Source organism: Taudactylus pleione, unplaced genomic scaffold (assembly GCF_031769625.1).
Source record: "Taudactylus pleione unplaced genomic scaffold, aTauple2 ptg000040l, whole genome shotgun sequence".
NCBI lineage: Eukaryota > Metazoa > Chordata > Amphibia > Anura > Myobatrachidae > Taudactylus > Taudactylus pleione.
The window spans coordinates 4,815,696-4,842,701 of record NW_028284442.1 but is presented as its reverse complement, the minus strand read 5'-3'; the positions used below and the strand labels follow the sequence as shown (position 1 = coordinate 4,842,701).

General features: G+C 42.6%; 1 protein-coding gene across 1 annotated transcript in view; it reads right to left on the bottom strand.

Annotated features, from left to right (window-relative positions):
• Positions 1-27,006, bottom strand: part of LOC148538322 (dynein axonemal heavy chain 3-like) — a 1,025,530-nt gene that overhangs the window by 118,808 nt on the left and 879,716 nt on the right. Inside the window, exon 53 of the mRNA XM_088455384.1 lies at positions 22,783-23,041. Coding sequence (XP_088311510.1) covers positions 22,783-23,041 — 259 coding nt within the window. The remainder of the gene's footprint in view (positions 1-22,782; positions 23,042-27,006) is intronic.

Below are 27,006 nucleotides of genomic sequence, written 5' to 3'. Positions count from 1 at the left end.
ACATATTTTACATAGCAGTTTATTATTATTGGCTGATAAAGGCAAAATACAGTATGGTGGTCAGAGTTCCAAATAGGAACCACAAAATATCCTCATTTAAAAACAAATTGGATTCCTTCTGATGCGCCCAATTGTGACTAAAAATGAAAATAACAATGATATGAAGTCCTGCCTTTCAATGATTCATTTACATTGAAAGCCAGGGCTTCATATCACTTCAACACAAACTATTTGGGTACCACTTTTCTTTTTCAATTGTAAATGCTTAACAGCCATTTTATTTTAAGTAGCTGCAGTTTAACTGATGTGCTTGTGGATGCACACTAAACACAAATTATCCTTTAACAGGTACCAGTACACAGTCAAAGAGACTCTTTGACACAGCTCCGACCTTTAGGAGCAAAACGTATCAGAGATAACTCCTCCTCGGCATATGCCTCTGGAGGCCATGTATCACAAAGGACCTGAGTGAGAAGTGCATACCAGCTACAAAGATGGAAACGGCAGCTGCCTGCAGCCATATATGAGCATTAATCCATCAGCCAAGAGGACTTACATGCTGCCGTAGTAGAACTTATAAGGGTCTGTGTTCCTGGTGTATTTATCCATTATATGCTGGTGACCGGTGCAAGCAAATTGGGGTAGTTTATTAAATGGCTACAGAGGAGTGCATTAACAAATCCACTTTGTGAGACTTGCCTAGAGTTACGTGAGACAATCTATACATGTACTCTGATATAGTATGAACACAATTAAATAGCGCTGGGAAGGAGCTCTCAGAGCTATTCAAATCTGCGCATTGTTAAGGATTTCTTCTCGCATCCTTCCAGGGGTGCGAGCAGAAATCCAGCAAAAGTACAGGTGGGGTGCTGTTTTCAGGCCTTAGCGCCATGGAAACAGCATCGCATCAGGCAGTTTAGTTGGAGAATGCCCGTTCTCGCGACTAAAATCACGTTTAAGGTGCGAGTGGGACGCGAGAATGGGCATTCTCCGACCTAACAGCGCTCAGAATTGAATATCTCCGGGAGCTCCTTCCTGGCGCTATTTAATTTGCGTTGAATTCAAACGAGCCCAGTGATAGATAAATGCTTTTAATTTCTCGGAATATATAAAGCCTCCATTTTTTGTGCTGAAAACAGTGATCTAATTTAGAAATAATCCACCTCATATGAGTTTATCAATTGAAATATTATTGTGTCTTTTATTGCATACAGACTCTGATGAGGATATACAGTAATTCAAACTAATATTGTGTTTTAAGTAACCGGGTGTGAATAATATTGTTGTTATTATTATGGTAAATGGTACATTTTTGTGTAGTGATTTTATGCATATCAGACTCCATTTAATTCTAAGCGTAGAGTCACAATATTATAATTTGTTTACACAATGGAGCCAATATGGAAAGGCATTTTATAAAATTCACAAATATTTATATAAAGTGTTATCTAATGTTTGGATTTTTTTGTATTAGCTATTGCTCTCTGCCATCAACCATTTGAGTTTCTGACATGTCTTATTCATAGTTCTTAATAGGCCTTATGAGTGCATGCTTAACATCTAAATTATTACTGAATGGTAAATTGACCAAAACTGCCCAATCTTATATCCAGAAAATGTACTTACACTATACAAGGTCAATATGTCTATAGGACATTTATCTGTATGACTCCTTATTTATGTCCTGTAGTAACTAATATTAAATATCTAGTGGTTCTTTAAGACTACTTTTATACCTACTAAACTATGTTATTTAGTTAGTTTTGTAACATCATTCTGCTATAGATAATTATTTTAAGACCATTATTATCCAGATAAAGACACTTGTACACGTCTCAGAATTGTAGATATTAAATGAAATATAGTGGTTAGCTGCCATCATTATTACAGCAGACAAGAGACATGGTGTGGGTATTAGCAGGAGATTTTTGAACAAGCTATTATGCCCATTAGAAGTTAGGGAACACGTTATAGCAGAATGGTTTTCATTTTAAGAACTTTGCTATTTGTACAGTACTGGACATTGTCTGCACATTGTTCAATTATTTGTAACCAGCATTGCTTCTAAACTTGATCTTGTGTGTTTTACAGTATGTTCTAATTAAAAATTCAATTTACTCTTCATTTTTTGAAGAAATCTTTTTTTCTCCCTTTCCTCCATAGCTTTGTAGTGAGAAATCTGTTATACACAGATACACAGAACTTATCCATTTTCACGTTTATCTGCTCACCCCTCAATTATTGAAACCAAGAAAATTGTATGTCTGATACAAAAAATGTGAACTACTTTTAGATATGCAAATGAGAATAGCAGAAGCTCCTTTTATGGTGTATCGTCACAATGTTAGTTTTGTCTGCAAATTTATTTTGAATTAGATTGAAATTTAAAGAAATCACTGACCATAAGGCATTTGCGGGGATGTGGATTTATAGGTTATACATTAAGAAGTTAGACAGTCAATAGGTCGACACCAGAAAGTCGACAGTCAATAGGTCAACAGGGTTAAAAGGTTGACAGGTAATTGGTCGACAGTGACTTAGGTCAACAGGCCTAAAGGTTAGACATGGTTAAAAGGTCGACACAAAATAAGTCAACACCTTTATTTTTTTGTTATTTTAGCCTAATCACTAACCCTAAAGCTAACCCTAAACCTAACCATAAGAATCATGAAAAACCATGTGTTGACCTTTTTTGTGTTGACCATTTCAGTGTCGACCTCTTAACCTTGTCAACCAATTACGTGTTGTCTTTTAACCCTGTTAACCTTTTAACCTTGTTAACCTATTGACTGTTGACCTTCTAGTGTTGACCTATTGACTGTCTACCTGTTTAGTGTAGACCTACAATACGGATACAGATACCCATTTGCAGACAGTATTTGGATAATTCTATTTGAAAGAAATTGTTTGCCCATTAGAGGCAGCACTAGTACATTCAAGCTTCTAATAAAAAATGTATGGACTGTACGAGTTTTTAGGGTTTTTTGTGCATGTGCAATAGCAATAAAACTCTATCAACTCTGTGAACAAAGCCATTGTGTGTGGCTCAAGCACCATATCTGTAAATGGCTGCACACATGCCTGCCTGCTGTCGTTAAGCATGCCATCTAAACCATGATGAGCTTTAACTGGAGTTTTGCCACTTTAATTCTTCCTTAAATAACTCAGATAAATGAGACTATTATGTTCTAGCCCTGTGATAACCATTCATATGCAGGTGCACAGCGAAAAAATATAATTGTAATGTGCTACTGAACTATAATTTGGATTTTACATTTTATATGCTCATCAGGTCAACTGTATGTTCATTTACATTATTTTTAAACAGGCTGTGTATTATAATAATTACCATTTTAAGTAAGGACTTACACGAAATTCAAAGCACCTATTTTTACTGCAGGTTTCTGTGACTTAGGCAAGGTCAGCTGTATTTTACGACTATGCATCATTTTAAGAGTATAAGCTCTCTGGTTTAAATGGAGAATAACATTATACATTTAATTTAGTATTAGTCTGGCTGAACATAATATAGCTTAAGGATGCCACAGATTCCTAGTCAGAAAACTGCAGCGCTTAAGGTTGGTTGTGTGATCCTTCCCCTCAGTTTATTGTAATAGGCAATCAGTTGACAGTTTACTGCTTTTTTATGCAGTTTGCAAGTTTTTAATTTGAAAAAATATTGCAGCTTCTAATTTTCTCACCCTTGCGCTGAGCCTATTATGCTACTCTTTGGGCTGGTCTGATTCCATTAATGATATGAAGTGCTTTTTTCAATGATACGCATGATATATATAGGAAAACATGGGTCCTCCTAGTGCAATAAAACATCATATGTAAACACAACGTGTGCCATAACCAAATAAGTGTTCCCATGCCAAATGTGAAGATATAATACAGCATATCTGATAATATGTCAGCACAGCACCACGCAACAATCTCTTCAACAAATCCTTCTTTATTGACGCTCACTCAGAAAAAAAGAAAGGATACATAGCGTCAGGGCCATAACTAGGGGTGTGCGAACGGTGCCGATGGGGCAGTGGCGGTACCACCCACAAAGCCTTGCACTTTGAGCAACGGCACTGTCGCTGCTCCTCAGCTTCTGCATCTGGCTTGGAGGGTGCATGGAAGAGCACCCTGCCACCAGTGTTGTTGCTGCAATGCCAATCTGAGTGTCCTTTGGATCACTGGCATCACAAGGGGGTTGAGGGGGGTGTGGGCCGCACCGGGTGTCACCAACCGAGGTGTGACAACAAAGTGCTGGCTCGCCCTCAGTGACAGGAGCCGGGTGCTGCATTACATGCAGCACTCAGCTCCTAGCACAGTGAGGGAGCCGGCACTTCAAACAGGTTGGTCCCTGGGGGCAGCCTGCACCTCCAGTACCCCCGGTTTTACAAAAAAACGGGTGTTCAGCCCGCTGGGCCACGCCCCCAGTCGTGAGGCCACATCCCCAGCTGCAAGGACACACCTCCTTATTTTCCAGAGCCGCACGCAGTAAAGGATCCCAGTTCTGGCCTGCACCGGGTGTGATGTCAGGTAAATACGTCACTGCTTTGGATGCTACAGGCATGCCACCTGCAGTCTGTACTAAGGACTCTCCAGGCAGTGCTGTATTTCCCAGTGCTAGTTGTTAGTTGACCTGCCCCCTCAGCATGATGTCATATAATCATGTGTTCAGGGAGCTGGGCCGGCACAGGGCACACTGCCACCCTGTTATGGCACTGCATAGCACAATCCTATTAAGGTATAATAAAATACCAATAAATAATAATATTAGGTGTACAATCATAAAAAGTAAATAAGTGCTTATCTGAATCCACAGAGGATTAAAATCCAGAAAGCCCAAGTCCAGCCATTTCGTCGTGGCGCAGTGGATGGCGTCGCCAAGACTTCCTCAGGGGCACATGAGCAAGTCTTGGTGATGCCATCTAAAGTGCCATGATGTAACATGTTGGGACTGGACTGTATTTAAAGTTAAACACAGTAATGTCTTTTATCACAAGCTTTAGACCACCTGATAAAAACCAGATTCCGTTTAAGCTGTCACAGCATGCTATAGTTCAACATAAGCTAAAAAAAAAAGTCACAGCTTGCCCAGCAAAGTTATAAATATGTTTAACTGATGTTTGAGAAAACACAACAATAAAATATAAGTTCATCAAATGAACACAAGTTTATAGATACCACTGTATTATATCATAAGGAAAACAACCTAGTCCTTAACTGCAATACATTTCCATGTTTATCTGTAACAGTTTTTAATCTGTACCTAAAGCAGAGGGCCAAGCCATGGCATTCACAACAGGCTAGTGAGGAGTGAGCCTTGATGTCTGGAGATCTTTCTGATGTTTCATTCATGATCACTTGCACAAGCCCTAGGACTAGGTTTTCTTCAGCTCATTCAAACATTCTCAGTTTTGAAAAATGAAAGGAGCTAGACATTGGATATAACCTTGAACTCCAGGAATGGAAGAAAGCTTTGAAACCAGTGGATGTATTTTCTACATTTCTCAGCTATTTGTATACAGTATGTCCTTATCAGTCACATGCAGGTTGTATCGGTGCATAAAATTGAAAATTACAAAAAAACAGAAAGATAAAATAAACTTATCCAGAGTAAGTTAAAAAAACAAAACCAACAGTACTTTTGGGTCCAATTTACTTCCACTACTTAATTCCCACTTTAGCATTTAGCCTTTATTCCTCCCTCTATTCACTTTTTTAACCCCACCTCCAATTTAGCATTTAACCCTTTCACACAAGGTGGACGATCTAGGTTATTTCCAGGTCATCAGCCTTTGCACTAGACCCAGGTCTTGCAGTGACCCAGGTCTTTCGGCATTCAGTAGGTGCTTGAAGCACCACTGGTCCCGGCCAATAAGTTTGTTTAAGGTGCAACACGGGTCTAAAAGATCCGGGTAGCATTTTTCACACTAGAGCCGGGCTGTCTACCAGGGTTGCAAGTCCCAGAAAAAACCCTGCTAGCTAGCAAGGAAGCAGACCCTGGACTGTAAACCTGAGTTGCACCTTTCAGACTTACGACAGACCCGGGTTGGTGCACGATCAAAGCAAAAACCCGGGTATTTTGCATATACATACACACAAATATATATATATGTGTGTGTAAAATGCCTTTTGTGCACTTTAATCCCAAACTAATACTAATCAGCAGCTCTTCCTATAAGATCAAAAGTTACAATATGATCTGTAGTAGTGTAGTAGTTATGTACAAAAATAGCATAAATTGATAATATTCTCTATACATGTAGTAAAATGTTTGAGGCTTCTCTAAATTCACTGTACTGGTAAGGTTAGAACCCAGCAGCAAACACATCCAAAAATGGCCCAAGCCCAAGGTCAGTCATAATGTAATATTTTGATATTTAATAATAAACATAATGAAATAATAATTTGTACAGTACATAAAAATATTCCAATAATGCTTGTCAAATGGGTACAAATAGACTTGGAAAAACAGCGACAATTTTGTTGTGGTTTTCCTGGCTGAACCTGCAGTGCTTGTGAAGGATCAGCCGCAAACCATTTTTAGTGTGTTTGATGCTGGGTTTGACTTGCAGAAGCAACAGTGACATCACATTTTTTGACTCTGAGTTGAACAGGGAGACCTTTTACCGGGATGTAGTTTAAATCCCGGCAGTTGGGATGCCGATGTCGGAATCCAGACACTAGTCAGAATCCTGGCGCCAGCACTCCGACCACTGGCATCTCAAAGGTAAGTTGTGGGGTTAAGGGTTGGGCAGCAAGGGGAGTGTTAGGGTTAGGCCCTAGAAGAGAGGTTAGGTTTAGGCTGTGGGGGGGAGGGATAGGTTTAGGCAGTGGGAAGGAAAGGTTAGGTTTAGTGGTAGGATACTTACCGACAGGTGTCTGTATTCTAACCCTGTCAGGATGCCGGCGTCGGGATTCTGACCGTCAGGATCTCGAGCGGTTGCATTCTATTCCCAGACCCTTTTACCATTACAATGAATTTGGTTAAGCTTCAATTTACTTGATTTACAGAGGATCTAAGGATATTATTACAGTCATTTATTTTATTTGGATCTAGGGATATTATTACAGTCGTTTACTGTATGTTATTTTTGCACATAACTGCTAAGCTATAAGTGCTTTTCATGTGCTGTGTGTTTCTGTATACTTTTTCATGTGTTGAATGTGTGTGTGTGTGTGTTATGAATCTAGGAGAAGATTCACCTTTGACTTAAGGCAATAGTGCTGAAGATTATATGAAGTGATGGGAACACCTGAAAAGGAAGTCCTTGTCAGGAGTGAGGCTGGGTAACCCAAAGTTGAAGCAGTAGTGCTGAGGATTATATGAAGCGATGGGGACAACGGAAAAGATAGTCCTTTTTAGGAGTGAGGCTGGTAGCCCAGTTGCATCCTTGATAGCTGATTGATGTCCGGTAAGGTTGTGGTCTGGAGATCAAGTTGCAGTCTTGAGGACTGATGTCACTTGGCAAGGTTGTGGTCTTGTGACCAAGTCACAGCCTTGTGGGCTGATTAATACTTGTTGAGGTGGTGGTCTGGTGACCATGTCGCAGCCTTGTGGGCTGATTGCTACCCGGTGGTGGTGGTGATCTGGTGACCATGTCACAGCCTTGGGGGCTGATTGATACTTGGTGAGGTGGTGGTCTGGTGACCATGAGGACTGATTGATATTTGGCAAGGATTGCCGTGAACCTTGTAGCAGAAAGTCCACACAGACACTGAAGTGTAACTCAGGCTGCAGCGATGTCAAATAGTAGAGTCCACACAGATGCTGATGTGCAGCTGAGACTACAGGGATGTGTACAACAAAAATTAAGACAAACGTAGAAGTGCGGTTGAGACTGCTATGATGTTTAAAGCAGGAAATCCAGACAGATGCTGAAATGCGGCTGAGACTGAAGATACACGCTGGATACGAGAACTGGAACACACAGGAGCATGAAATTTCACCTACAGGAATCGGAACACTATCACCAGCACCTGAGCAACCAGCAAGCGGGAAAGAAAAAGGGGATGGAACCAATCCAGTCAATGCAGAGATGACGGAGCAGCCAGGTAGGAGGACTTCACAGAGTAGCAGCATGGCATCCACGCTAGCAATGGCCCTGAGAGAGCTGCCTGGAGAACTGTTATCCAACAAGATGCGGTGGCAGCTTGTGACAGTGTGTGTGTGTGTATAAATATATATATATATATATATATATATATATATATATCCCTGTACTGATTGTGGTTGACTTCATCAGCAGTATTACCAATATAGTCCTACTAAGAACATCTCATTGTGATATGAACTCACATATCAAGACAAAACCATTTGCAAAAAAAGGTTTATTTAAGATAAAAACATGTGAATGCAGGTTTTTAAGCAAACAAGACCTTACTCAGAAATTGCTAACAGCCATGCACACTATCAGTGCTATGGCCGCTTATGGTCACGCAGTGTATAATTTACACACGCCCCTGCAAGGGCATTTAAATGCACTGGTACGCCTGCGTTCACCAACCATCCCCACCCCCGTCACCACCCACAAACGGCACTTCCTGTCAATCATTCTGCTCTGGGTCTGCATCGCTTCTGCAAACACAGGACCTGATTCAGAGCCTGACGCTCTGACAGAGAGCTCGCTCTGAATCAGGGCCGTCCCTGCTCCTTTTTGGAGCGGCCTCCTGGTCGCTCGCATAGCTGTGGGTGACCACCCACAGCTATAGCGAGCGGCCAAAATGGTGCGAGACCCATAATGACGGCTTGGCCGTTGTTATTCGGGTCTCGCGCATGCGCACGACGGAGCCGCCTCCGTCATGCGCATGCGGACTTGGGCAACATCAACCCACTTGCGAGCGCTCAGCACTCGCGATCGGGTCTGAATTAGGCCCTCTGTCTGAATTATCAACATTTCAGGACTTTAATACATGTCCTTTCCTTGGAAAAGCACAACAGTTAAAATCAAATGTACCTTATCTGAGTAGAAATACAGGAGACTTTAAGTGCCTCTTAATCACTATACAGTATATATATATATATATGATGGGTGAGCGGGTTCGGATTTCTGAAATCCGAACACCCCCGAGCCCCCCCGATCCGAGGCCGATCCGAGTCAGGCTCGACTTTTCCCGCCTGACTCGGATCTGAAATCGAGGCAAAACGTCATCATCCCGCCTTCCGAGTCTCGCGGGTTTTGGAACCTATATAAGGTACCCGCGTCGGCGCCATTTTCTCACTCGGCTGTGGACAGTGAAGAGGGAGGGTGGGAGTTAGGGCTGGCTGGGCTGTGTAGTGTAGTGTAGTGCAGAGTAGTGTTGTGCTGTGCTGTGCTGTGCTGCGCTGTGCTGCTGTTGTCCACTACTTCAAAGTCCATAGGGGCTGGCTGTGTTGTGCTGTGCTGCTGTTGTTAATAGGGGCTGTGTCCACTACTTCAAAGTCCATAGGGGCTGGCTGGACTGTGTTGTGCAGTCAGTTCTCCATAGGGGCTGTGTCCACTCCAAAGTCCTGTGCAGTGTCCCAGTCCTAAAGGGGTGCTGTAGTGTTGTCCAGGGGGTGCTCTGTCCATCAGGGATGTTCCCCCCAAGTGCTAAAAAAATAATATTTTTTGTGTGTTTGTGAATTGTGTGCGCAGTAGCCGCACGTGCATCAACAAAGTAGTGCCAAGCGTGGGCCTGTGTCATAAGTAAAGGGCCGGCTGGCTTGACCGTTAAAGGGTGCTGTAACCCCCAAAGTACACTCCAGTCCAAACCAAAAAAAAAATTATTTTCTGTGTTTGTGAATTGTGTGTGCAGTAGCCGCACGTGCATCAACAAAGTAGTGCCAAGCGTGCGCCTGTGTCATAAGTAAAGGGCCGGCTGGCTTGACCGTTAAAGGGTGCTGTAACCCCCAAAGTACACTCCTGTCCAAACCAAAAAAAAAATTATTTTCTGTGTTTGTGAATTGTGTGCGCAGTAGCAGCACGTGCATCAACAAAGTAGTGCCAAGCGTGCGCCTGTGTCATAAGTAAAGGGCCGGCTGGCTTGACCGTTAAAGGGTGCTGTAACCCCCAAAGTACACTCCAGTTCAAACCAAAAAAATATATATTTTCTGTGTTTGTGAATTGTGTGCGCAGTAGCCGCACGTGCATCAACAAAGTAGTGCCAAGCGTGCGCCTGTGTCATAAGTAAAGGGCCGGCTGGCTTGACCATTAAAGGGTGCTGTAACCCCCAAAGTACACTCCAGTTCAAACCAAAAAAATATATATTTTCTGTGTTTGTGAATTGTGTGCGCAGTAGCCGCACATGCATCAACAAAGTAGTGCCAAGCGTGCGCCTGTGTCATAAGTAAAGGGCCGGCTGGCTTGACCATTAAAGGGTGCTGTAACCCCCAAAGTACACTCCAGTCCAAACCAAAAAATATATATTTTCTGTGTTTGTGAATTGTGTGCGCAGTAGCCGCACGTGCATCAACAAAGTAGTGCCAAGCGTGCGCCTGTGTCATAAGTAAAGGGCCGGCTGGCTTGACCGTTAAAGGGTGCTGTAACCCCCAAAGTACACTCCAGTCCAAACCAAAAAAATATTTATTTTCTGTGTTTGTGAATTGTGTGCGCAGTAGCCGCACGTGCATCAACAAAGTAGTGCCAAGCGTGCGCCTGTGTCATAAGTAAAGGGCCGGCTGGCTTGACCGTTAAAGGGTGCTGTAACCCCCAAAGTACACTCCAGTCCAAACCAAAAAAATATATATTTTCTGTGTTTGTGAATTGTGTGCGCAGTAGCCGCACGTGCATCAACAAAGTAGTGCCAAGCGTGCGCCTGTGTCATAAGTAAAGGGCCGGCTGGCTTGACCATTAAAGGGTGCTGTAACCCCCAAAGTACACTCCAGTCCAAACCAAAAAAAAAATTATTTTCTATGTTTGTGAATTGTGTGCGCAGTGGCCGCACGTGCATCAACAAAGGAGCAGCGCCAAGCGTGCGCCTGTGTCCCATAAGTAAAGAGCCAGCTGGCTCATTTCTTAAAGGCTGGTGTAACCCACAAAGTGCACTACTCTCCAGCAAAAATAAAAAAATATTTTCTGTTTAGCCGCACGTATATATCAAATCGATATAACATAAATGGAGGACCAAACTTTCTCCGATAAAAATAAAATAGAGAAAGATCAAGAACCACTTCCTCCTAGTGCTGAAGCTGCTGCCACTAGTCATGACATAGACGATAACATGCCATCAACGTCGTCTGCCAAGGCCGATGCCCAATGTCATAATAGAGGGCACATACAATCCCAAATGACAAAGTTCAGGAAAATGACCTTGAAAAAAACATTTAAATCATCTGAAGAGAAACGTAAACTTGCCAATATGCCATTTACGACACGGAGTGGCAAGGAACGGCTAAGGTCGATCCCTAGTATGTTCATGACTAGTGGTTCAGCTTCACATGACGATGGAAGCCCTCCTCCCACTAAAAAAATCAAAAGAGTTAAGATGGCAAAAGCACAGCGAAGAACTGTGCTTTCTAAGAAGATATCACAAATCCCCAAGGAGAGTCCAAGTGTGGTGGTGGTTGCGATGCCTGACCTTCCCAGCACTGGACGGGAAGAGGTGGCTCTTTCCACCATTTGCACACCCCCTGCAAGTGCTGAAAGGAGCACCCACAGTCCACTTGCTGATATGCAAATTGAAGATGTCACTGTTGAAGTACAACAGGATGAGGATACTGGTGTAGCTGGCGCTGAGGAGGAAGTTGGCGAGGAGGATTCTGATGGTGATGTGGTTTGTTTAAATCAGGCTCCAGGGGAGACAGTTGTTGTCCGTGGGATGAAAAAGCCCATCACGGTCATGCCTGGGCAGAAGACCAAACATTCCACCTCTTTGGTCTGGCAATATTTCTATCCAAATCCGGACAACAACTGTCTTGCCATATGTACCTTATGTAAAGGTGGAATAAGTAGGGGTAGGGACGTTAACCACCTAGGAACATCCTCCCTTATACGGCACCTGCAGCGCATTCATAATAAGTTACTGTCAAGTTCAGAAACTTTGGCTAAGACCGTAAGCAGTCCAGGGACACCTAAATCCCGTTGTCCTGTTGTATCCAAGCGCCTGCAAACCACACCATCAACTCCCTCCTCATCAATTTCCTCCTTAGTCAGGATCGGAAGTAGTCCTGTAGGCCATGTCACTGGCATGACTGACTCTCCTATCCGGGATTCCTCCGGAGGATCCTGCATTGCTACGCCTCCTGCTGCCGCTGCTGCTGTTGCTGCTGCTGGGAGTCGTTCATCATCCCAGAGAGGAAGTAGGAACACCACTACTTTTACTAAACAATTGACCCTCCAACAGTCCTTAGCGAGGAGGATGAAGTACGACAGCAGTCATCCTGAAGCAAAACGTATAACTGAGGCCTTGACTGCTATGTTGGTGTTAGACGTGCGTCCGGTATCCGCCATTAGTGCAGTGGGATTTAGACAATTGCTGGAGGTAGTGTGTCCCTGGTTCCAAATCCCGTCTAGATTCCACTTCACTAGGCAGGCGATACCGAGACTGTACAGAAATGTCCGAAAAAGTGTCCTCAGTGTCCTGAAAAATGCCGTTGTACCCAATGTCCACTTAACCACGGACATGTGGACAAGTGGAACAGGGCAGACTAAGGACTATATGACTGTGACAGCCCACTGGGTAGATGTATCACCTTACGCAGCAACAGCAGCAGCGTCACCAGTCGCAGCATCTCAGAAACGCCAGCTCGTTCCAAGGCAGGCTATGCTGTGTATCACCGGTTTCAGTAAGAGGCACACCACCGACAACCTCTTAGAGAAACTGAGGGAAATCATCACCCAGTGGCTTACCCCACTTAGACTCTCTTGGGGATTTGTGATATCTGACAACGCCACCAATATTGTGCGGGCATTACATCTGGGCAAATTACAGCACGTCCCATGTTTTGCTCACACAATAAACTTGGTGGTGCAGAATTTTCTGAAAAGCGACAGGGGCGTGCAGGAGACGCTTTGGGTGGCCCGAAAAATTTCAGGCCACTTTCGCCATTCAGCGACTGCGTGCCGAAGACTGGAGAGCCAGCAAACACTCTTGAACCTGCCCCGCCATCACCTGAAGCAAGAGGTTGTGACGCGGTGGAACTCAACCCTCTATATGCTTCAGAGGATGGAGGAGCAGCAAAAGGCCATTCAAGCCTATACATCCACCTATGACATAGGCAAAGGAGGGGGTATGCACCTGACTCAAGCACAGTGGAGAATGATTTCCGTGTTGTGCAAGGTTCTCCAGCCCTTCAAACTTGCCACACGTGAAGTCAGTTCAGACACTGCCAGCTTGAGTCAGGTCATTCCCCTCATCAGGCTTTTGCAGAAGCAGCTGGAGAAAGTGAAGGAGGAGCTAAGACGGAGCGATTCCGCTCGGCATGTGGGACTTGTGGATGAAGCCCTTCATTCGCTTTGCCAGGATTCCAGGGTGGTCAATCTGTTGAAATCAGACCACTACATTTTGGCCACCGTGCTCGATCCTAGGTTTAAAGCCTATGTGGTGTCTCTCTTTCTGGCCGACACATCCTTGCAGAGGTGCAAAGACCTGCTGGTGAACACACTGTCAGCTGAAGCGGAACGTGACACGACAACAGCTCCTTCTTCATTTTCTCCCGCAACTGGGGCTGCCAGGAAAAAACTTAGGTATCCTAAGCAACCCGCTGGCGGTGATGCAGGGCAGGCAGGACCAAGTTTGGACATCTGGTCCGGACTGAAGGACCTGGCAACAATTTCTGACATGTCTACTGTCACTGCATATGATACTGTCACCATTGACAGAATGGTGGAGTATTACATCGGTGACAGCATCCAAGTAGGCATGTCAGACAGTCCATACCTGTACTGGCAGGAAAAAGAGGCAATTTGGAGGCCCCTGTACAAACTGGCTCTATTTTACCTGAGTTGCCCCCCCTCCAGTGTGTACTCCGAAAGAGTGTTTAGTGCAGCCGGGAACCTTGTCAGCGAAAGGCGTAGGAGGTTGCTTCCACAGAATGTGGAGAAGATGATGTTCATCAAAATGAATTATCAGCTCTTCCAGGGAGACCAGCCTCCAGAACGTACAGAGGGACCTGTGGTGGTGGATTCAAGTGGGAACGAGTTAATACTTTGTGAGGATGAGGATGTACACACTGAAGAGGGTGAGGAATCGGTGGATGAGGAGGATGAGGATGACATCTTGCCTCCGTAGAGCCAGTTTGTGCAGGGACACATTAATTGCCAGCTTGTTTTGTGGGGGCCCAAACGAACCAATCATTTCAGCCACAGTTGTGTGGCAGACCCTGGCGCTGAAATGATTGGTTTGTTAAAGTGCGCATTTCCTGTTTATACAACATAAGGGTGGGTGGGAGGGCCCAAGGACAATTCCATCTTGCACCTCTTTTTTTTCTTTGCATTATGTACAGTTTGGGGCCTAGTTTTTCAAACTGCCATCCTGTCTGCCACTGCAGTATCACGCCTAGATGGGTCACGTCTTTGTGCCGCCCACTCGTGTCGCTTAGCATAGTCATCAAGCTACCTCTGTGCAACCTTTTGGACATAAAAACACTATTGTGAGGTGTGAGGTGTTCAGAATAGACTGGAAATGAGTGGAAATTAAGGTTATTGAGGTTAATAATAGCATAGGAGCAGAAAAACCTACAAATTCTGTGATTTTAGCTGTTTTTATGCTTTTTTTCAAAAAAATATAGATCCAAAACAGAAAACCCAGAACCCAAAACATGGAAGGGTGGTTTTGGCAAAACCAATCCAGATCCAAAACACGAAGAAAGATCCAGATCCAAAACCAAAACACAAAACACGAAAAGTGGCCGGTGCACACCCCTAATATATATATATGTATTGCAGCTAGTGATTTAACAGAAACAATTCATTACTGGCCTGCATTTATCGACCCCATCCTGGCTTCTTGAATAACTAGGACCGGTGCTTCTTTCTGGTAATGCTACTTATCCAGGCTGGTATTGAATATTGTAGCGTTAGGGACGCCGGTATAGAGGTGCTTTGACGTGGCCCAGCGCTTAATCATGTATTTGCAAATATATGCAACAAAGACTTCTGGATTTCTATTATCATGTACTGTAGTGTTCAAGCCTTTTTTGCTGGTTATTTTGCAGTATGCTGAAGGGAAACCTTTTTTCTGTAGTCCAGAGTAATTCCCTCCCTTTACAAGCACCTGGGAAAAACCATTAAGCCGATATGAGCAACCACTATTTTGTATTGGTATTAAATAGGTCCATCACCAAAGAGCTACATTTGAGTCATGCCATAAAGAGTTGGGCATTCTCTGTAAAATTAAGGCACATTTTTCTCGTTTTTTTTTCTTCTTTAAAATATTTGGTAAGTGATAAAATATATTGCTTAAACCTAGATTTTGTCTGACTATTTTCTTCAAACAGATATTCAGCAGCATGGCATCGCTCATGATATCACCAGATTGGGATGCATGCACAGCCGACTGGGGATATCGTTAATGACCCTCGGGAGCGCGCGTCGTTCGTCGTTCAGTTCATACACACTGGACGATTTGAACGATATGCGGCTTTAGGATTTATATCTTGCACATCAATCAGATCAATACGAATTCAACAAAAATAGGAACATAAAAATATGTTTTGCCTCTGCAACCACGCGCTTTGCCTTCATATTAAGAGGAAATATTGAATCTAAATGACATTTTCTGCCACTGTATTATTCTGGTGACTATTGGAAGTATAAGCGTGCAATAGAAACGTTACTCTCTACAAATCTCTAAATACAGAGTTAGAAAGGGAGAACCTTCCTGTGGGACACATAAATAGCTTTTATTCCTGCTGTGCGTAAGCTTTTATTTAATGCAAAAATTTAATATTACATTATCTTCTGTACCAGCAACACAGAGTAGAACCAGTTATTTAAGGATTTTACTTGAAATAAAATAAAGAAGCATTTGATATGGTCCTTTATACTGAGTGTTATAGAGTAAAGTATTACCGCAGCTGTTTAAAATTTTAAATTATAGTGACAGTCTAGGTCTTATTTAATAAATACAAATTGCTTGACAAAGACAAATAAAACAAGTCTTCGGTGAGGTATTGTGTTAATTCCAGCTTCCATTATAACATAGCTACAGGACAACTTACACAAATTACAGTCTAGACACACCTGAAACACTGCTGCACATAACAAGTGGGAGTTGTCCTGGTACGGATTAGCCAACTCTGAACTTTTGCTTTATTATTTGAAAATTCAATACAAACTGTGTTAAGTGTTTCTACCCTTATTAAACAGTCACCTAAAATCTATAATTCAGTGAAACATTAAGTAATTGCTATTTATTTCCAAACTATTCTATTCTACAAAACCAGCTGTGAATCCAGTAGAGTATTTCTGTGTGAAGCAATATTTGTTATCAGTATCTCTGCATGGGAGTTGGTTCAACACTCAGATTCCCAAACAAATGTATTTTTGTTACAAGAAAATGCCACATATAATGTATTTATTCTTCTCAGTTTTATAAAAGAACAAAAAAGAATCAAAGGCGCACAATCTGTAAAGTCCTGAATATACTATTTCCATAATTAAAGACTTTGCCAAGCTATCTGTCCACAACTATACAATCAGCGGTTTTCCACGCAGAAAGGCAAATATGTGATCCCCATCAACATTATAAAAGAACATATAAAATAGAAAGTAATTAATCCAAGTAGTCTTATGGGTCTATTTATCAAGCCAATTTTACCTTAAAATAAAAAAATTTAATTATGTAAAGTATTGGAGCTTTTTAAGGAAAACCTAACACAGGAGATATCAGTGATGTATCCTGCATTATGTAACCTACTCTAATCATACTCATCATTATTCTCAATGGGGTCTGCAACCTGGCTCTTTTTCCAGGCTCAGAAAAGCTTAGCTTTTGGAAACTTCAGTCCATTAGCTGCATGTGGGCCTATGGAGGCATTATCGCTAGAGAGGGATCGTCATATCCATTCTCAGAAGCCTTCATTCTCCTCCCTTCCCTTTAATTGCACTTTCTGTATGCATGTCCTGGGCAGTCCTAGCCAGCAGTAAAGTGTCTGCGTCAGATATTAGTTTGCTGCCAAGCTCTTTACCAGGACAAGAGATTTTAATAAATTGAGACAGAAAACTTATTTCTCTTTGGCATGATATCTAGTGATAAGGAATGACCATTTACATGGCCTATTTGCAGAAAATTATAAATAGGTCTATAGCATAATGAGAAACAGGACTATAAGGAGTATAAGGAAATTGTGACCATGTAGTTGACTTCCTCCAGATAACTTTGTAGAACAGTAGGATACATTTTATCACCTGCTGGAAACATGAATTGTTCATATACACTGCAAACACACCGTTTATCACACTTATAGCTGGTGCACAAGTTCACTGGTCCAAAAAAATGGGCAATTTTTTGAGTAATCAACTTTAGGAAAATGACAGCAACAGAAACCCTGATGGAACTGCGGAAGGCATAATTAAACATTGACAGCTTTTCTATAATATATTGGTGGCAAAGACACCAGCAAGTATTAAAACCACCTTATATAGATTGCTTTTATATTAGGACTCTTTTTAATGACAGCAATTAAACAGAATAAAAGTGATAGTCTCCAATGAAATTAATGAGTTGGATGAAGTATTTTATTAGTCTTAAAGAGAGGCTGTACTACAAATCAAGCTTAGGTTGGGTACGGCATCCCAACGATCACACTGCTGACGGTCAGAATATCGACAGCGGCATCCAGACGGTCAAAATCACAACAGATTTTGGTAAGTATTCTAATCCCAATCCTAACCCAAACCCACCCCTTCCGCAGCCCAACACTAACCATCTCCTCCCGCAGCCCAGCCATAACCATACTCTCCGGCAGCCTATCATTAACCATCCCCTCCCGCAGCCTATCATTAACCATCCCCTCCCACAGCCTATCCTTAACCATCCCCTCCTGCAGCCTAACCCTAACCATCCCTTCCCACAGCATAACCCTAACCATCCCTTCCCACAGCCTAACCGAAACCGTCCTCTCCTGCAGCCTAACCCTAGTCTTCCCCCTAATGCCTAACCCTAAACCTAACCCTAACCTAATAACTCACCGTCAGAATCTGTCAGGATTGTGACCATCGGGATGCCGCTGTTACGATTGTGACCATCGGGATGCTGCTGTTGCGATTGTGACCATCGGGATGCTGCTGTAGGGATAGTGACTGTCTGAATGCTGCTGTTGATATTGTGACGGTTGGGATACATCCCATGCACTGTATTTAACAGATTATACAACGTGGCTATGGCATAATATGATCCTATTGCACCTTCAATAGATTTCTTATGGTCCCTTATCCTACTAAATTGGATTTGGCTATTTACACTGCCATTGTCCTCCAACGACTCTCTTCACCATAGCACCATTGTTTTTTCTCTGTCCTTTCTTCCAAATGTTCCGTTTTATTTATTAGCATTACTCTGCTTTTGGCAGGAGTGGTAAAATGGCTACACAGAGCAGTGTATGGGGTTCTGGTAAAAGGATGGATCCCTGGATAGGCTGAATGTTTTGACCTACTTTGGAACACTCCTTTACATTTTACCAGAAAATTACTTTCACGGCAGTAGTAGAGAGTTTTATATAAATTAACTTAAAGGAAAATAATTTCTATATACAAACTGTTATAAGAAGCATTTTATGTATTTGTCTAATCTTTTTGAAATAATGAGGGAGTCTGATTGGGGCGGTACAGCTGTCAAACTGTAATGCAGGTGTCCAGAGGCGAGCTCAGGGAGGACAGAAGCCTCACTCGGGCAGAAGGGAATTTTGATCATTCTTATTCACTTTGTTACTTTTCTGAAATAAATCACCACTATTCTTTTTTTCTGTCCTATGGTTTTAACAATGTTAATGTTTCCATGTTAATGTTAATGTTTCCATGAAATTTCCAATCTTGCTTTCTGTTACTTTATGAATCTGTGCAGGGATTTGAAAGCTACTGAATTAAAAAATCTGTGTACAGTAGCTTAGTTTAAAGTCTATGCTACTAAAGCATGACATAATATAGCATTGGTGAATAATAAAGGAAATACCATACAATACTCAGTGTTACCTTGGCAGCTCCTCTTGCTTAGTTTACAGTAATAAGTAATAAAAGGTATTTTTCTCATTCCTTATCAAAAACAGCAAAAGAAACATTCTACAAGTGTATCGTATAGCATGTTATTAACTTCTTATCATCTCACTGGCCGTAGCCATGTGTGACCTGTCTACCAATATGTACTGAGAATTATTGGTAGACAGGTCACTTATGGATATATTTACTAAAGGGCGGGTGTTTAGAAGTGTAGTTGTCACCCATAGCAACCAGTCAGATTCTAGCTATTATCTTCTAGAAGGTGCTAGATAAATAAGTAGAATCTGATTGGTTGCTATGGGCAACAACTCCACTTTTAAAAACTCGCACTTTAGTAAATATACCTCTCAGTCACATATCCCCAGTTATTGCAACAGTTGGTTTAGGATTGCAACTGATATCTTGCTGGAAAGGGTTCACTAAGTATATACTCTTGAATTATTTCATTTATATTATTTTGTTCAGTAATACATAGGGTTCAATATATCATATGTTTGAAACTTTGTGACAGAAATATCTTGTAGGTCAAAGTGTGAATTTATGCTGGGTACACTTAGAACAAACAATGTCTATTTTTCCTGGTTGATATAATCCAGCATACGGATATCTCATCATGTACCACAGTGATGGTTCTACAGAGTGAGTAGTTGCAGCTTTGTAGCATTTCAGCAAGTGGAGTAAAGCCAATGGGCCTGATTCAGAGGCGCTCGCTATTTGCGAGCGCTCGCTCTGAATCAGGGCGGATTTAAAAAAAAAAATCTGCCTCCAGGCCGCTTGCATAGCTTGTGCGAGCGGCCTGGCGATGGTCACGATTATCGCAACCATCGGTCTTGCGACGAGACCCTTGTTGTAGGGTCTCGGCTCACGCAAGCCCAAGTGAACTTCCTGCTCTAATAGAGCAGGAAGTTCACTACAGACATCACGAGTGATGTCAGTAGGGCCGCCCACAAATGGCAGGCGTTCCTTTGGGAACTCCTCCGTTTGTCCACCCACCCCCCCCTCCCCGCCTACAAAACGGGGTGAGCAGTCGATCAACATCGCAGCCGCCCCATTTTGTAGCGAGCACCGGAGCTAGTGAAGTTCCCACTCGCTCCGGGGCTCGTGCATGCACATAGCGCACGCCACGCATGCACACTGGCTGACCATTGACCCACTTGCGAGCGCTATGCACTCATAAGCGGGTCTGAATTAGGCACAAAAACCCTAAGGGGTAAATTGACTAAGATTCGTGTTCACGTGGGTCCCAGCCAATGAGCGGCCACTATATGGAAAGCAGACTCTAATTGCCTGGTGGGCCGTGGGATTTCCCGAAGAGGCCCGTCAGCTGTCATTCGCAAATTATTGGTATGTGTGACAACACATACCAGTACTTGTTCGTATGGGTTCCGTTACTCGGTTTGTTAAGTTGTCAAGACCCCTGGATGCTACGGACAGCAGCGCGAGGATGGAGGTGAGTATCACATCTTTTTTTTCAGGTACACCCATTAGATTCTACATGGGAGAAGTGGACCGACCAGCTGGCACAGGTAAGTATGTTTGAATGGGATAGGTAGGTATGTAATAAAGCTGTACTACTTATGGTGTTCTGTATTTTTTAACTATTTATTTTACAGTGGGGGGTATGGGTGCTGGCTGCCTGCTGGCACTTGTAGTTCCAAAACTGCCAAAGGACAGGCATGCTGGCACCTGTAGTTCCACTGTAAAATACAATAGTTTGGAACTATTTAACACATTATTACCCCCTTACCCACAGCCCAGGGATGCGGGAAACTCCAGCCCAAGCCTGGAGTTTCGGGAGAGGGGGGACCACTTCCCCTGAGATCCCCGGCTTGGGCTGACCAGCTTGGGGTTCCAATGCTTTGGCCATGGAAACCCGGTGATAGGGTCTCCTGGCTGTGGCATTACTTCCCGATTGGTTTGGGTCTGGTGCTGGTTTTAAATATAGGGTGATCCCTGCGCCTTTTTATCCCCCATATATTTAAAACTAGGATTGGCCCTGCAACCAGGTGCTGTTTCCTAAAATATGAGGGAACCCTACACGTTTTGTTCCCCATAATTTTAGGAATCAGGGCTAGCTGACCAGTGCTGGTTATGCTTTTTTTGGGGGGGGGACACCATGTCAATTTTTTTTTTTTAACTATTAACCCTTAACATTAAAAAAAAAAAACAAGCAGCCTGCACATATTTCTCTGATATGTGCAGGCTGCTTCTTCGGAAGAGAAAGTTGGGCAGGGAACTCAGGGCTTCAACATGGACAGGATCGATCAAATACACTGTCAAACAACTCGATCCTGTCAAATCTGGGAGCTTGGTAAATTCCCATTTTTTTAAGTGAAAAAAATGTCCGTTTTTGATCGATCCTATCTGAGTTTAAAAACGGAACAAATCGGGACATGAATGAATGTTAGTAAATTTACGCCTTAGGGGCATATTCAATTAGGTACGAAAAGTCACGTACTTTTTGCATGCCGGACTTTTCACCAACATCTCTGTTTTCCCTGCGGAAAAGTACCGTGCTTGTCCCCGCTTATCCCCGTATTCAATTAGAAATCGGCGAAAACGGGACCCAGCAAATTCGGACCTGGCGAAAAGTCCTGTCAGATTTGGGGAAATCAGCGTGACACCCCCCAAAAGAAGCACTGACATTGAAGATCACTATAGATACCCAGGAATAGGCCTGCTGAAAGTATTTGGGGTACTTAAATGATCTCAATAGCTGCTATTAGCGTCTTTGAAACAGTGGTAAAGAATAGCATTTAGCAGGTTTTTTTGCAGAAAATTAGTCGTCCCAGCAATTTGGGGTACACGAAAATGGGTGCTAGCATGTTTTAAAAGTTGCTAAAGTGAAGTTTTAAAAAACTTTAAAAAATCCACCTTCCGCAAGCACCTGCAATTTAAAAACAGCTGGTGCTTACTTGGAGACCCCCCTGGAATCTATTTCGCTAGTTTTTAAGTTTGTCCCCCAACTTGTACTGTTTCACCCCCTTTTTAAAACTCATTTTTTGGGGTGTTCTTATGTATTTGTTAAACTTTTTTAGACACAGTTTACCTTTGGGGGGTTGTCCCAACGGTGCAGGATGATTCCCGCAAGTTTGCACCCCAAAACCCCAATTCTGCACTCTTTTTCAACAGCTTTCATAGGCAAATCTTTTTCGCCTATTCCAATGCATTGACTTTTATCATGTAACCTTCCCAATTTTATTTACATTTTTTAATAAACAAACAATTTAGGTAATTTACAAAAGTTATAAAGTGACTGCAAATGCTGCTGTGCTATACGATACACCAATTATACAGGGAGATGGCCAAGGAGCACACAACTGGAAGGGCTACAAAGATCATATTGTGATTGGAGGAGCTGGGCAGGTTGGGTGCAATCCATGCATGGTCTGCTTACTGATACACACATGTAAGTACTAGTTTATTACAAAGGACAACCATGAACACATATGGAGACAGTTATAACAAGTTCCCCCACTATGGGTACCATATTGAAAGCAAACCAAGTATAAGATGATTTAATAAAGTGCATTAATCGCACAATTATAATTTTTGTATGTCCATTTCTACTAAGCTTCATAAATGGTTAACTCTAGAAAACTCTAAGTGCATTTTTTAAATATATATTTGCTCCATTCAATTAAAAAAACCATTAGTTACATACGTTTGAGCAGAAGTGGTCATCTAATCCTCTGAAGAGAGAGAGAGTGGAAAGTCGAATAATTTCACCCCAAGACTTATCCTTAAGCCACATGGGATCTGGGTTGGGGCGAGGGATCTCCAGTGCAACTCCTCCAGTGAGAAGAAAGTGCCATTCATCCTCATCGACCAGACCTCTGTTCCTCTGTAGCCCCACACACAGCAGGAATGAAAATAGCAGCTTGTGCTTTTCAAAAAGAGAGCGGCAAATGTGTTCATATATGCTAAGAAATTAAGGAAGGAAACTGTTTCAATAAATGTTCATGCTGTAACATAATTTACATCTTATTACTGATGACACTGACTACAGATATCTACATTAAAACCTCTCTCAAATGATATGCCTACTCTGCTACCGCAAGCCATAAAAACAGTCAGGTGCATAAATATTGGAACATTGACAGAATTTTCATATTTTGGCCTCTATTCACCACCACAATGGCTTTGAAATGAAACAAACAAGATGTGATTTAACTGCAGACTTTCAGATTTTATTTGAGGGTAATTACATCCAAATCAGGTGAACGGTGTAGGAATTACAACGGTTTCTATATGTGCCTCCCAATTTTTAAGGGGCCAAAAGTAATGGGACAAACTAAACAATCCTAAATCTAACTTTCACTTTTTAATACTTTGTTGCAAATCCTTTACAGGCAATTACAGCCTGAAGTCTGGAACGAATAAACATCACCAGACGCTGGGTTTCATCCCTGGTGATGCTCTGCCAGGCCTCTACTGCAAATGTCTTCAGTTCCTGCTTGTTCTTGGTGCATTTTCCCTTCAGTTTAGTCTTCATCAAGTGAAATGTATGCTCAATCGGATTCAGGTCAGGGGATTGACTTGGCCATTGCATAACATTCCACTTTTTAGCCTTAAAAAACTCTTTGGTTGCTTTTGCAGTATGCTTCGGGTCATTGTCCATCTGCACTGTGAAGCGCCGTCCAATGAGTTCTGAAGCATTTGACTGAATATGAGCATATAATATTGCCCGAAACACTTCAGAATTCATTCTGCTGCTTTTGTCAGCAGTCACATCATCAATACATACAAGGGAACCAGCTCCATTGGCAGCCATACATGCCCACGCCATGACACTACAACCACCATGCTTCACTGATGAGGTGGTATGTTTTGGATCATGAGCAGTTCCTTTCCTTCTCCATACTCTTCTCTTCCCATCACTCTGGTACAAGTTGATCTTTGTCTCATCTGTCCATTAGATGTTGTTCCAGAACTGTTATGGCTTTTTTAGATGTTGTTTGGCAAAACTCTAATCTGGTCTTTCTGCTTTAGTGGCTCACCAATGGTTTACATCTTGTGGTGAACCCTCTATATTCACTCTTGTGAATCTTCTCTTGATTGTTGACTTTGACACATATACACCTACCTCCTGGAGAGTGTTCTTGATTTGGCCAACTGTTGTGAAGGGGTTTTTCTTCACCAGGGAAATAATTCTTCTGTCATCCACCACAGTTTTTTTCCGTGGTCTTCCGGGTCTTTTGGTGTTGCTGAGCTCTCCGGTGCGTTCTTTCTTTTTAAGAATGTTCCAAACAGTTGATTTGGCCACACCGAATGTTTTTGCTATCTCTCTGATGGGTTTGTTTTGAGTTTTAAGCCTAATGATGGCTTGCTTCACTGATAGTGACAGCTCTTTGGATCTCATATTGAGAGTCGACAGCAACTGATTCCAAATGCAAATGTCACACCTAGAATCAACTCCAGACCTTTTACCTGCTTAATTGATAATGAAATAACGAGGGAATAGCCCACACCAGTCCATGAAATAGCTTTTGAGTTGATAGTCCCATTACTTTTGGCCCCTTAAAAGTGGGAGGCACATATAGAAACCGTTGTAATTCCTACGCTGTTCACCTGATTTGGATGTAATTACCCTCAAATTAAATCTGAAAGTCTGCAGTTAAAGCACATCTTGTTTGTTTCATTTCAAAGCCATTGTGGTGGTGAATAGCGGCCAAAATATGAAAATTCTGTCAATGTCCCAATATTTATGCACCTAACTGTACTTTCCATATTCAGGATAGTGAAAGGGAATTGACAGAGAGAGAGGTACACACAATCATTTGCACAAGTACAGGGATTATTTGTCTGCAGCCATTCTAATAGAAAGAGGAAAATATAAGCAAATAAGCAGGGCCATAACTAGGGTGGTGCAGTCAGTGCCTCTTCACAGAGCGCAACAACCATGAGGGTGGAACTGGCTGCCCACCGCAATCTCTATCTTCTGAGTGCCTGCTGCCAAATATATTAATAATTGTGCGGTGTGCCCAGATCTTACACTGAAGAGGCAGCCGGCAGTCTCGCCTCGGGATGCCACTCATTAATTCTCTGGCTGCCTCCTGACCCGGTCCCCCACAGTCTGTTGGGATGGGAGAGACGTCATGATGTCTCTCCTACCACAGTTCTTAGTGTGAGAAGCTGTTGGGTCAGGTGTGGTGTCCAGCACTGCAGATCCCACCCAGTCACAGTGACAGGTCTGGAGGCGGCGTTCAGCACCAGCAGATCCCGGCAGCGGCCCGCAGGTTCCAGTGACAGGTCCAGTGGTGGCGTCCAGGTCCATAGGTATTTGCCAGGCCAGCTCATCCTTCTCCTATACACATTAAAGGACCCAGTATAGTGAGTGCTTGATCCACAGTCATTATCAGTGTTGTGCTGCTGCTGTTAAAATTAAAATATGTGTTTGTGTGGAGGGGGCTTCTAATACATTATACTGGCCCCCACACAGACTGGTTGATTTTTTTCAGTGTAGAAAATGGGGGAAGTGGAGCACGCTTTTAGCATCACCAGACACGGTCCTGTGCTCACCAGCATTGAGCTGGTTTTCACCTCATGTTTATGTTCTACCTATTAAAATGGATACTAGCTGAAGCTGTGCAGTGCTGGAGCTGTCTGAGGGTTTGCAGAGGATTTGTTGGGTGGCTGTCTCCTATTTATATTTTACTTTAAATGTTGCTGACCCTGTGAGGACCAGCATCAGAGTTGGGGTATTTTTCGACTGTTGCAGTGCTGCATGTACAATAAAGCATACTTGCCTACTTTTGAAAACAGCATTACAGGGAGATTGTGGCAGCAACACCTATGAGCGCAGCGCTAAAGTGGACGCGTACTACTACATCTGAGGGGTGTGTCATAAAACTGACTTACATCCAAATGTAAATGAGCCCCAAAGCAGTTAGTAAGATCTATTTGTTGATGAAAACACACTGATACTATTTAGAATATGCATGTAGCCATAGGAATCACTGTGCCTTATAACCAATGCAGGGAAATGATACTAATGATCCCATTTGAATGTATATATCTCTGTTTTTTTATTTTATATATATATATATATATATATAACAGCTTCATAATGGGGGTAAGGTGGAATCAGGGAGACTGCTACCAGTGTCGTACTGAGGCATGAGGGGCCCACCAGGGAATGCAGTGGTAGGAGCCCATGCTTAACGGGTGTGGTTATCCATCAGAGGGGGTGTGGCCAGTTATCTGAAATGCTAGGCTAATTAATAGGTGTAGATTCTATAGAAGAGAACCAAGCACCCACCCATATTAATCAGTGGTACTGCTCCACCAGATAACTGACCATCTAATAGAGTAACAATGTATAATTTGAGGTCTGGATCCTGACACCTTGAAGAGGGGGTAGGCTTGTGGGGCCCATCAGGGATTTCCCCTGTACCCCTGTGGGTCAGTCCAACCCTGATTGCTACTATTTCAGTGAGTTTCTCTGACAATCTGGGAGAGTTAGCAAGTATATGCACTAAAGAGCCTTGGCTTTGGGGTGTGGGGGGCACCTTTCTCGCACAGGGCACCAAAATGTCTAGTTATGGCTCAGCAGATAAGTGAAGAGAAATACACTTTTTTTTAAACCGGTTTAGGTTTTTCACTTAGCACTGCCCAAAACATATAAGGAAAGGGTGCTGTCATACGATGATTACTATGACAGTATATGATTAATAATATATGAGGAAAAATATAGAAACCAAATAGAAAAACATTCTAAGCAGCCTCTTCTAGTTTTGTTTGTTTTTTTATGAAACCAAAGACCAGTCAGACTCTGTAACAGTGTCAGGCATTTCCCTTTAGATACAGGAAAGACTGTCAGTGAAGAGACAGTGACCATGGGAACAGTTTCTCTCATTAGACTTTTTTGTACGCCTGAAAACACAAG